At 28.9% G+C, this 13,675-nt stretch overlaps 1 protein-coding gene across 3 annotated transcripts in view; it reads right to left on the bottom strand.

The window, feature by feature from the left end:
* Positions 1-13,675, bottom strand: part of LOC129962535 (mucin-17-like) — a 67,592-nt gene that overhangs the window by 8,903 nt on the left and 45,014 nt on the right. For 2 of the 3 annotated variants that reach the window (XM_056076303.1, XM_056076294.1), the window contains exons 2-3: positions 2,759-2,868; positions 1,084-1,295 (exon numbers count right to left, since the gene is read on the bottom strand). In XM_056076303.1, the coding sequence (XP_055932278.1) occupies positions 1,084-1,230 (147 nt within the window). In that variant the 5' untranslated portion in view covers positions 1,231-1,295; positions 2,759-2,868. Of the gene's footprint in view, positions 1-1,083; positions 1,296-2,758; positions 2,869-3,534; positions 3,554-13,675 lie in introns of those variants that run through there. The other variant, XM_056076309.1, reaches the window with a different exon arrangement.

Here is a 13,675-nt window from a genome sequence, read left to right as displayed (position 1 = left end):
TAATAGTTGATTTCAGATTAAAATTTCATTAAAACTAATGCTTATATGTATATCAATAAGGGGGGGAATCTTTTACAGCTAATAAGTATAAAACAGTTCTTTCTTTTATATGAAAGAATAATTTTGCACATCAAAAGGTTAATTATTCACACAATTTATTATTGATAACTCATAATACTAATTTTTTTGCCCAAATGATTATAAAACAAAAGGATCATTTTTTTAAGTATAACTATTTCAAACTATCTGAATACATAAAAGATAACATAATCAAAGTTGTATTCTTTGAGCAATATATATGGACAATTCATATAAGAAATAAACATTAAGTGCTTAACTTTATTGAAATACACACTTAATTTAGAATAAATGTCTAAATTAAAGAAAATTATAACAACAAGAAATGAAAAATATTTTCACCATTGATTGCATTTTTAAATAAGCAAACAAAAAAGTTTTGACTTAAATTGCAGATTTCATTATAATAAAAATATGCTATAACAAAAATGCATAATAGTGGTAAAAATTGTTGTCATAACAAATTTCTCATGTAAGCAAATCATCATTGATAATAACAATAAATTACACATTTTTAAAATTTTTTTCATTATTTTAAAAGAATATTTACAATTGCTTTTATTTTACTAAGTATCCTAAAGTAAATTGTTTTTGCTTACATACTGTTAAACAGTTCTGTTCTTTATGGAGTGCATTAGTATCTGATGCTTGAAAAACTATAAAATGCCCAATTATATTTAGTGCATCCATCAAAATTTCATCATATTTATATTATCAATTCAATTAAAAATGAAGCTAATATTTAGTATGAAATATATTATCTAGGTACACTATAAAAACAATTATTAGAATATACTACAATTCCTTAATTTGTAAAAATAACATACTACATAAGAATGAAAATAATGATTCTTCAGATATAATTTTTTAAAGCTTTTTAACAATAAATAAAATAAATATAATTCTATAATTCAGAGGAAATTCTGAAATAGCAAAAAATATTCTACATTATTGTATGACATGTCAAATAGTAATAAAAAGAAATACAAATTCCAAACAACTCACCTTCAAATCAAGCAATAAATTTAGGTCGTGATGAATAACATGACGATCTTCCATTCTCCTCCTTTTATTCCTTATTGCAAATACAGATGCTGTATATGGCAAAGAACAAGAGGAGGAAAATGTTTCTTTTCCATTCAAGTCATCCATGAAGGATTGGCAAATGACTGGTAATTTTTTAATAGTTTCAGTGTACAAGGTTAAAGTATTCAGTACTGGAAAGAAAAATATATTTTATTAATTATAATCATTACATAAGTTGTAAAAATCAAGTATTCACAACTAAGCCAGTTAAATTATCAGTGAAGTGAATTAAGTCAGACACTGATAATAAGATAAATTTTTTTAAAAATGAAACTCTAGGAGAAAATGAAAGAAGAGAAATGTAATATACACTTTAAAAATATTAATATTAACCAGAATATTCAATAAAATGTGAAATGCAAACAAATTTTTTATTTCTCTCAAATATAGGCATTTTACAATCAATTAAAAAAATTCAATGTTTGTTAATCCAAACAAATAATATATTTAAAAAATTTTATAACACTGGTAAATGCTCTTTAAAGTTTTGATCAGGTAATATATATGCATACTATGATTAGAGTATGCTAAATATTAAATTATAATACTTATCAGAAGTGAATACATTACATACTTATCAGAAGTGAATTATATGGTAAATGTACATAATAAAAAGGTACTTTGAGAGCATCAAACTTTAGCAAATCTTTTTGTTAACACACTGCTTTAAAATTTCAAAAATTAATTTTCTCGTGTAGTAACAAATTAATACAATGAAACTTGCATTTGCTCTTCATCTACAAATACAAAAATATTTTATTACTGTAATGCAAAACCAAAAACATCACTAATTAATAAAAATAATATAATTCAAAACAGTTTGAATGTTAAACTAAAAGACAATACTAAAAACACTATTTTTTCCACTTAGGCAAAAATATATTTTGATTTGGTGGAAGTGAAAAGAAATTTAAATAAATTTATAAAAGCAATAATAAAAAAAATGCATTTGATATTTTATGATTATTAAAGTGCAAAATAATTTCAAATGGTATTTAATGATAAAATAATACAAAAATAATTTCATATTTTTCAGTACATCAAATATCTATGTCAGTGCTCCAAGTATTACAGCCAGTGACTACACAAATTGACAGAATATAGAAAGTTACAATACTGGTGGATGATTAAATGAGCATTTCTTGGCCTGATGACACTCAAGAAAACTTTATTACCTAATTTATTTTTTTGTAAGGCCAATTATGATTCTTGTTCCATTAAACCATACAAACAAAAATAAAGAAAGTTTTATTACCTCAAACAATTTTTGATAAAACATAAGAGTTGCATTTAATAGAACATCAATTAATAATATTTAAAATTAAAATCTGTTGAAATGCATCATGATCTACTCATGTATGAAATCTTGCCTCTCACTATAAACTTGAGTTGCCATTGAATATCGCTTTTTTATTTCTCTTGCGATATACTACTGTTTTCTTATACATGTAGGAAAACGAATTAAATGGAAGCCATTATAGAGCTTTATATAATATGTAATGCATCAAGTGCACACAAAATGATTCAAAATTTAAGCAAAACATGAAATTAAGTTTCTGTATACAATATAAAATCACACAACAAATATACTTACATTCATCTTTATCTGAATTAACATATTCTTGAGATTGTTCTAAAATGTTAGCTTCAATCTGTTGGGCAGTATTCTTCGCTATAGCAACAGCTAACTGATAAGGACATTTTCTGAAATAAAGCAGAAAAGTGTAAATTTAGAAGTCTAAACGTCACAAATAACAAAAACTGAAATCAAAGAAACAGCAAACACATAAAAATATTAAATTGTTTGTTTGCCTCCCCCCCCCTTTTCTCCCAATATTAAATGTACATCCTATGGAACTAAGACAAAGAGAAGGAAAATAGGATTAGACAATTAAATTATTACCTATTTAAAATTTTTATTGAGCATTACACAATTTTAACTATACATATTCTGATCTTTTATCAAAGACTACAATATAACTCACATAAATAAATATGTAAAACAAACAATGAATTAAAAAATATTTTTCCTTCATATAAAATCCTGTCTCCTGCTTACTTTTAACAAGCTAAATACACTGGTCATTTTTAATAACAATGATTGAAATTTAAATTAATTTACATTAAATTAACTATTTTGAAAGTAATTTTTGATAAATTGGCAGGCAAAGTGTAAACATACTTCAAAAACAATACAAATTAAAACAATTCTGCAAACACGATAATATTTAACACAAATGTTGAATATTTTTTTTTCTTTTTTCTTTATCTTTAAAAATAATAAATGTTTACTTCGAGAATACTATAGAAAATTCTCAAATAAGTATTAAAAATAATTAAAAAATATTAATTTTTCATGTAATCTTATACTTTTTGAAAATCAGGAGTGACTAAATAATTCTCCAAAAACGAGAAACTTTTCCGGTGATTCAATCAAAATTATTCACATTTCCTGAAATAAACGAACATATCCCCCGAAAAATAAAAAGAAGATAACCGCGCATGGCAGATGAAGGGAAATTCCGTTGCGTCATCTGGTGATGTCATGTTGGGGAAGTCGGATGTCGGAGTCATGCAATAACACTTTTACTACTTCACCTTTCAACTCTGCGCTTTGCCAACAACAAAATCTATTTAAAGGAGGAAATATTTATTTTAATCTTTAATTCTTTTTTTCTTTCTTTTTTCCTTCCCTTTTTTTACTAAATTTTAGACTCATTGTTTTGCTTGCATTACTTTATTAACAGAGAAATACATGAATATTTGACCTGAAATGCGGGTTGATATGAGGGAGTGACGATAAGGTTGAAAGAAATTAAGACTAAAAATTAATTAATGTTAAGGCAGAAAGACTGCAATAAAAGAAAGGAACCTCAAAATAAATTTATTTCTAGGCCAACTTTTAATTTTCATACATTCTTTATATCCTTTCATTCGGTATATTATTATTAATCATACACAAAAATCGGCATCGATTACCCCCCCCTTCTTTTGACAATGTGCACACTGCTGATGTTTGATGTCTCAGTGCTGATAGGAAGAGCTCCATCGAGTTAAATAATCTTCATTTCTATTACAGTTTCAGTTTACAGTTACTCCCAAAAATTTGATTCTTGAAATATAAAATTAAATTCCATTCAAATGTCTCAATTGTTTTCATATATATTTAACATTATATTCAATATTATTTCATCGTAGAGGGGGGATGGCAATAATATACATTAAAGCTTTACCAGTATTATAAATTATAACTGAATCCTGAAAATAAAAAAAAGGAATCAGTTCAATACGTGTGAATCTACGCATTGACTGTTAAAGAGCAGCAATATATGCCAGAACCTCTTTACTGGTTCCAAACATGTTTTAACCCCTTAAAATAGTACCAGTGGGCATCACACGTCTTGAGCGTTATTGCTTTTCAAATCTATAAATTAAAATTAAATTATTCGACGACTCAACAATTCGATACAAAAATTACATATTATATACAAAAACATCAAGTATTCTACGGGTTCTAATTGAATCAGTAGGATGATGCATTGCCGAAATGGAAGAAATCATTTAATTAGACAGCAGAGAAAACGAAAATATAAAGGCTTAAAGTTAAACAAAAGAAAAAAGTACTCTACCTGTCCAAAATTAAAATTTATTTATTTAGAATTGAGAATTTCATACTATAACTGTTCTTTTTAATAATTTAACTGATTATACCGCCCCAATCTGATATGGGTACAGCAGACATTCCAACACCCACACTTCTTTCAAATAAGAATAAAAATTAATACTATTTATTTGATATTAAAATAACTGAAAAATGACGGAACCTTTAATCAAACCTTATATTAAGTCAACATGCAATTATTTATATAAAAATATCAAAGAACAGCAAGTATTAATGGAAACAAACAATTGCAATCAGAAAAAATCTCCAAATATACATTAATCAAAATTTATTACAAAAAACATTTTAAAGATATTTACAATTTTTTTTTCAAAAATATTTTAATGCTAGACTTCCTAGATAAAGAATCATTAGATCTCCTAGATAAAGAATCATTAGATCTCCTAGATAAAGAATCATTAGATCTCCTAGATAAATAATCATTAGATTTCCTTGATAAAGAATCATTAGATCACCTAGATAAAGAATCATTAGATCTCCTAGATAAGGAATCATTAGACCTCCAAACAATAATAATCATATTAACTAAAATAATGCAAAAAAAAAAAAAAAAGCAAAAGTTGTTTTTCCAAAACTTTCTCGTATACTTCTTAATAAAGGTGTTACGCCCCTCCCCTTGCATAAAATAATGGACCTTGGTCACGACCGTAAATGTCAGATAATTATTTTGAGAACCATCCATATTACGATTTATATGCTTCGTAGTATTGTATGAAAACCGCTGCCTGAGTATTAATACTGTCGAGCTTCGCACTGGTAAACAATAGTTACGAAAAATCGATCGCTGTCGATTATTTCTTTTATACGATTAATACACAAGAACCCGAAAATCGAATGTATATTTTAAATATTTATTTTCCGACCGATTGAAACCAAGATTCGACATTGAGCTACAATTGTAATCAAATGATATTGTCACGTAGGTACTTTAGTGTTGTGGAATGCAAAGACACACACAAGAAGTAAAACTAAACCAATTTATTAACTCAACTCTGAACTGAGAACACAGCGACTGACAAATCTTCTGCTTTTATACTAGCAGGGAAAGTTCCAAAATACTTTTCTGGGGACAGTAAGAAAAATCCATAACACTTGTCTGGTAAACTAAAGAAATTGAAATAAAGGGAAACATAAAATCAAAGCACTAAATATTTACACAAACTGTGAATCGCATTGTCTCTAGCGGGATTCGAACTTGCGATCTCTTGATTATGAGATCAGTGCTATGACCATTCGGCAATGGAAAGTCGAGTGCCTCTTTTCAATGCGGCGATATATAAAATTTCATTTATTTATTTATTTAAATCACTGCGCTTTTGGATTACAGCATTTATATGCATTCAGAAGTACAGACCTAAAAATGTTCAACTCTTCGATAGGTATGATACAAAATTTGATGCAGATTTGTACAAATTATTGCATTTTAGATGTTGTGTATCAAATTTTATCTTATCGTGTTCATTTATACTCGAACAGCCGGACAAAATTTCAAAAAAGTCTGATTGATTAAATGAGTTTTATATTCATCGCCGGAGATTGTACTTGAATAGACTAGTTTTTCGATTGCAAAATGCAAACAATTCCAATATATTTCAAAACTAACTACTCATAATAAAATAATCAATTCTGGAAACATTAAACCGCATTAAATTTTCCCCTAGTAATGTCTTTCAAAAGCAGTTATATCTTAAAATGAGAATTTTGTTCTTCAATATTTTCATTATCTCATCCAAATAAAGATTCTAATTATGAAAATCACCATCACAAAAAGGAATATGATCGTATTTCGGTTTAATTTTTTTAAAAGTAGATTAATAGATTTTTTGTTTCTTTCTCATTTTAGGTTACAGCCCACCCAAACACCAAAATATCTTTTTTCGCTCCCCAGTAATTTTAATTTAATAGGATCAGACCATGCGATTAGTTAAAAGTCCTGCTTTAAAACTAGGAAAATGTGGACTCGGTATTCCATGGAACTCATGAAAAAGCAACAGAAGAGTTACGCATCATAAGATATTTGATGAATCTATTTTGATAAGTTAGGAGACATCAATATTATCGTATTTATTACAGTCCTGTCATTTCTTCGTGATTTGTTCACTGTTCTGTACTCTTCGCCCTTTCATCAAACGCACTCGATTGTTTGAAATCGAATGTCAGACAATCCAATTGGTCTGAATCAAGGAATAATACATGAACTGTGGTGAGATGCAAATACCACATCTGAATAGGTATCTGATTCGAAGTATGATTGTATCGCTGACAGCAAGACTGTAATAAAGAGTTAATACGGAATAGCGTGGAAAAGAACCAATAAAATCCCTAGGAAAAGAGTTTAAAAACATTTTTCTTGGTTGTCTCTCTTTGTTACTTTTAAAATTATACACTAATTTTAGATGTCCCGAGGGCATCTAAATGCATTTTTAAAAAATTATTATTAATCATTATATGCATTTTTAAAAACAATATTCTAAGTGCTATTATGAGATTAACAAGTAATTCGATTGTCTAAATGTTTAAAATACATTAAATATTTAAAATACTGAGACCAAAATTGAGACACCGATACCCCTAGGAAATATTGTAGTTATACTTTCTTGATAAAGATTTATTATTTTTTTCATTAAAGATTCAATATAATATTTTAAACTGAAGAGTATTTGGTACTTTATACATAAGCCTATCTGTAATAAAAATTTCCCACTAAAAAAGCGATTCCTGTTTATATGCCATACACAAGATGGCCATAAATATAACAGCTAATTTCTAGAAAAAAGCATATAACAGTCATAAGTCAATTGGAATAAATGATTTAAACAAAGAAAAAAATTTTTATGTTGTTTGAATCAATAAAATGTACCAAAGAAAAAAAAAATTACGAAATCAAATAAATTTCTATAGTCTTCGGCTCATATTAGTTATATTTAAAAAAATTTGTTAACTAATACTGAAAAGTTTGGAACGTTTGATGACATAAAACGAATCGATATACGAAGCACTGAATTTCATCATTTTATTCCACTTCAATGGCCGCCTCGAAGAAGTGGTGCCAGTGGAAATGGCGAGTTCAGTTCAATTCAATTATATAAACGTCCAGTCTCAAAGCAACACTAGGGCTATATTGGGAGAGACGTAATTTTTAACTGCTGTCAGATGACGAGGATGATACCTCAGCTTACTATAAATGAACTACTTAAACTATTTAACAGAAATAAATACAAATTACTGAGACAGAAATAATTTATATTTAGTAGCGCAGAAAATCCTGATTATGAAAAAAATTTTATGCGGTAGTTCAATGAAATAGAAAAAATAAAATCACCGCAAAATAAACATCGGTGAACATTCTCGAATGGAATAAATACCGCAGAACTTTTCCGTTAAAATGACGCGAGCAACTACTACCTATGGATGATTGACAACTTACAAGCAAAAAAAAAAAAGTCAAAATTCTCCGCCGACGTAACCTTGGAAAGCATTCGAAACATTACGCAAAAATAGTAAGCATGGCACAATGCCGCATTTCACAACAGAAAATCGATGTTATGATTTACCAAGAAGACTCGATGGCAATAAACTAAATAAGAAACGAGAAAGAAATGGTAGGATTCATTTGAATATTATTTGATGACACACAATATAGTTAAAATAATCTTAAACATTTAATTATTATTCTCATATCTTAAAATCGGAAATTTCAGTGATTTTGAGAATGAAGATAAGTCTAAGACTCGATTCCGGATCTAAATACAACATGGGTAAATATTTCGAAATGCCATGTAGCAAACAGATGATACCTGGATGGCGAAATATTTCGGTTTCCAGGAACTGCGTTTGTGTAATATGTGGGTGTATAAAATTCAGCATGATAATAATATACCGACATAATTCTTCATTAAAAATTGCTAGCAGACTAATTTTTTTTAAAAGCACTTTATAAGTACTTTCCAAGCACCTTTAGAAAAAGAAAGAAAAAAAAAAAATTAGAACCAACATTAACGTAGTATTTTATTATTGTAGAACTATGAGTACGATGAAATAAATTAAATCGGTATTAACTAAATAAGTATTCAATGGTATACAAATATAAACATAAAATATTACTACAAATTACTGAATATTTTCCCCCAACATTGAAACTAAGGTTTTTTTTTTTTTTTATGTAAGTTTGTTTGAAAAATCTTATTAAAAGACTTCTATCCGATATCTCAAATTATTTAATTAAATTACATTTAATAGTATAAAAAAATGTTATACTGCTACTTCATTACATTCCAAGTTTAATTTAGTTTAGTTCAGTTCCCAAGTTAATTTTAGTTTATATTAACGTCCCGTTTTAAAGCAACACCAGGGCTATTTTGGGACGGAGACCTCGTCATTTTGAACCGAGGTCAGATGACGAGGACGATACATAAGCTGACACCCCCTCTCCAAACTTTCGAACCACACCTGCGGGAGGACGTTTGGCCTGGACGGATTTAATGTGCACCAGACCTGCTTACACGAAGGTTCGTAGGTGGAATAGGGTCCCGAATCTGAAACCCTTCAGTTCCGAAGCCGAGACCTTACCACCAGGCCACTGCGGCCCATTCCAATTCCTCGAAAACAGGTTAAGAATATAAGAAATCTAAAATAAAAAAAATCATGCTAATTTTTATTAAATATGTAAATGAAAGATGCTTTTTTTTTAGACTTTTCCCAAACACTTTCAATTTATTTTATTTTTTCACTAATAACTCTTCCCGATACATTAGAATTTGATAGTAGAGAAAAGTTTTTAGCTTGTCGAAGAGGCGCATTATCTTTTATTCTATTCCAGCAATTTTCTTTTCTAGGAGAAATCTGAATTTCCACAAAGAGATCAAGAAACTAGAGTTTAATTTTCTTTGTCATTGATCATTTTCTTTCGTCTTCTGTTTCCCCCAAAACAGGTGGTAATTAGAATGCGCTGATGTTGCTAATATTCTCAGTTCTTCAGTAATGTTTATTGAATGAGCTCTGCCAAATTGTTTTATGTGGTCATAAACTACATGTAGTGAAACATATATTTTCCATTCCAATTTCTCACTTTAAAATTTTAATTAATAATGGACCCTCTTCCAACGGTTGTTTGGTCACGAAAAAAGAATGAAAATAATTTTCAAAACTCTTAACATTTTTTTTAAACTTAAGGTCTTCAAATAAAAGACAAAAAAAAAAAAAAAAAAAAAAAAAAAAAAAAAACATCCCTTCTTATTTTCATGACATGAAAATTGTCGAAATTGGATGAAAAAGATTCGACATGAAGCTCCATTAGAATAGCATCTTCAAAATTTCTTTCTAACCTTCCTGATAAGAATACAATACAGAACATGTTTTCTTTTCCTTTCTCTCTCCCCCCCCCCTCTTTTCCATACTTACTTGTTCTCTGCCAAAACAACGTTTTAGACAACTACCAAATTTCAATTATCTATTTTTTTTTTTTTTTTACAATGTTTACATGATGCAAACATTCAGACCAACAGATGGTCAATTCACCGATAGATTTGGTTCAAAATTTTGATATGGATCTATATATTAGATGCTAAAACTGTGCCAAATTTTACCGATGTGCGCTTTGTGTTTTGAAATCATCTTGTCCCTTTATACACCAATAAACAAATAAAGTCTTTATAGAAATTAAAGAAATTAGTTTAAAATTCGATAGAAATCTATCAATTTTATATGAGAAATGTCTAACCCACAATTTACCAAATTATTATACTGTCACTTTTTTAAATTTATTTTTGAACCATTAGTTAAGCTTTGGTACAGAATAAACCCAGGGAAAAGAAACTTTTTAACTAATTAAAATAATTTAATTAATTAAATTAATAATAAAAAATATGTTAATTTTAGTTCACATCCATTGCTTTCTATTGGGAATACTTACTTCGTGTTCTTTCAAATACTATTAGAAAAAAAAAAAAAAAACATATTGTTAAGATATCAGCTGGATTTAAACGGTACTTTAAAGTACCGTCAGTAAATAGAATTAAAGCGTTCTCCAGTTATCACAGACAGATATAATTCCAAAAATGTATTATTTGAAGGCTTGAATCATGGAGGATGAGCAATATCCGAATTCAAATTTTTTGACGATTACAGTTATTTCTCTTTGAATAGCTCGTACACGAAAAAGTAAAAAAAGGAATTTAAGTGACATTCATTTATTTTTAGTATCTTTTGGAAAGAATAACAAATGACTTACAAGTAACTTTGAAACACCATAAACACTTAGCTTTTCTTTTATTTTTGGACGGATTGAATCATTCACTTCCACTATAAATGAAATACCCATATTTTCTGGCATACTGTTTAAAAGTTCTACATTTTTGCACAAATATTTACTGAAATATAATTAATAAATGGTCTGCAAACAAACAAGTAATCATGAGTAAAACAGCAACGATAAGCTGAAGTTATTGTTAAAAACCAACAGTCAATAGTTTTACATCAGAGGTTCCCAAACTTTTTTTTCTCTTGGACCACTTTCAAAGTTTTACTATTTTCGGTAGACCCCCTACTGCTACATTTCTACTGTATTCCCAAAACTCCTAAAAAATATCATCCTAAATCGGGGGTGTTAAGAAGAAAAGAAAAGTAGCACATTTTCTTGAGTCCTATTTATTAAAATAATACTTGTGGTTATACAAAATTATAAACATTTATTATTACAAACAATCAACAGTTGTCAAAAAATCAACAATGAACTCTGAAATGTAAATCAACAATAAAAAAAGTCTCGACATGTGGTGTACACTTGTACTAGTATCTATTGTTCTATTCAATTCTGTGTTTGAACTGAGTCTCGAATATTTTTGAGTACCTACCTAGTGAATGATGCTACCTGTCTGCGTTGATAGGTAAATCCAAGCCAAAATTTTTGTTCTTTATTATGAAAACCAGAAAATTTTTCGTGGACCCCCACTTACAACTTGTGAACCCCTGTTTCCTTTTCACGTCTACGTGGACCCCCGTGTGCTCTCCTATGGACCCCTGGGGGTCCACCTGGACCACTTTGGGAACCTATGTTTTACATGAATGCATAAAATTCTTTCTAGAAAGAAAGGATCTTTTCCCCCTAAAAAAAGTAATCACGTGTAAGAAAGAAAAGCTAAACAAGCAAAAAGGAGGTGAAAGAAGAGCTATGTAAATGTAAGGAATATATTTCCCCTATTTAAATAAAGTGAAAGGAGAGTCAAATAAATGGAAAGTATATACTTTCCCCATTCTATCAGCATTTCCCTAAAGTGAGATAAAACCTTTTCTATTGATCACAGGATTCATTAAATTCGCCAAACGTTAAAAAAACCGACACTGAAAAAAAATCAGTACAATCGGACAGTAGCGTAGCGAGAAAGAAAATATAAAAATATGGATAAAAAAATAAGCATTTTTAAGGCCCTTATGTAAGGACCCTAAAATATAAGCAGTTTTTAGAGACTTTTCATGACCCTATGAATCCTGATTAGCAAAGATGTGTATTCCGTAAATGGCCAAAAGAAATGAAATGAAGCAAATCCATTTATTCAAATAAACTGAAAATACTGGAATTAGATAGAAGTTACAATGTGAAAACAATGGAAGTGGTTTCCCGAAAACTTTCTTGTGAACTTGTCATGCCAGAGAACGTCTTACATGGCAATGGCGTACAGTAGTCACGAAATATTTTTTGGCGTGAATATAACCTTTTCAATGAATTTATCGTGTTATACTTGGCGAGTTATTTGGCGATTAATTCCTACTATGCATTAATAGTACCCCAAAATCAAATTTGCTTCACATTTTTCTCAACAGATTAAAACAAAAATTTGACACCAAACAGACAGCACTTGTAATCACCAAATCAAATACTAATTTCGATATATTTTAAGTCATTACGTTTCTTCAATATCGAATTCTGAAAGTACAGATCGACATACAGTCAACCGTCGTTGGATTTGGCACAAATTTGTTAGATTTCGTTGGGCAGGTGGACCCATTATCGATGTTAAATCTGAGTACCGAATTTTATCCATCTAGCTCTCTTCTTTTTGTAATTATTGTGATAACTTAAATTTGGACAGCTTAACTGCCTCAGAACAGATTTTGCTCAAAATCTGATAGAAATCTCCAAATTTGATGCAATGCTCATATACTAAATTTCATCCGTCCAGCTCAAAATGAGTTATTTTTGTCTCAGACAGACAGACGGACGGACATTTTCCTGAAATGTGTTTTTCGAACTCAGGGAAATCTAAAATGTGGATTCGTCAAAATCTAGAGTTCAAATTTTTTTGCCGATTACTATATTTTCTGTATGCTACGTATACGATAAAGTAAAAATGCATCATAAAGGGAGGAAACCTCCCAATAGCACATCTTAATAACATTATTTTATCTTTATAAATAGTAGAATTGCTGATAGTCATTGGGGAAATGATAAATTTACAGCTCATGATGCTAAATGGAAGGAATGTCATTTGCAGAAGCTGGCAACTCTCTATCAAACTTGAGAATGTTTGTATTACATTCTTCAGTACTAGATAAAAACAAACGCGATAAGATGCATTTGAAATTTTTAGCCAGAATTAGATGCGCGCAAAGATAGAGATATCTGACAGTTTTCAGATCAGTTCTTATCAAGATTAATTCTTCCCACCACATCTTTTTTCTTTTTTAAAACGACTAAAAAAAAAAAAAAAAAAAAGAATAGTTATCACATTTTAAAAATGTATTATCTATTCTTTGTTCTTCATAAAATGTCCAGTAATGCGAGTTATTCCTCACAAATTTTCGTAGATAAATGCAAATAGACTAATTCTCGGT

The sequence above is a fragment of the Argiope bruennichi genome, chromosome 1 (genome assembly GCF_947563725.1).
Source record: "Argiope bruennichi chromosome 1, qqArgBrue1.1, whole genome shotgun sequence".
Taxonomy (NCBI): domain Eukaryota; kingdom Metazoa; phylum Arthropoda; class Arachnida; order Araneae; family Araneidae; genus Argiope; species Argiope bruennichi.
This window is presented reverse-complemented; position numbering and strand designations above follow the sequence as displayed.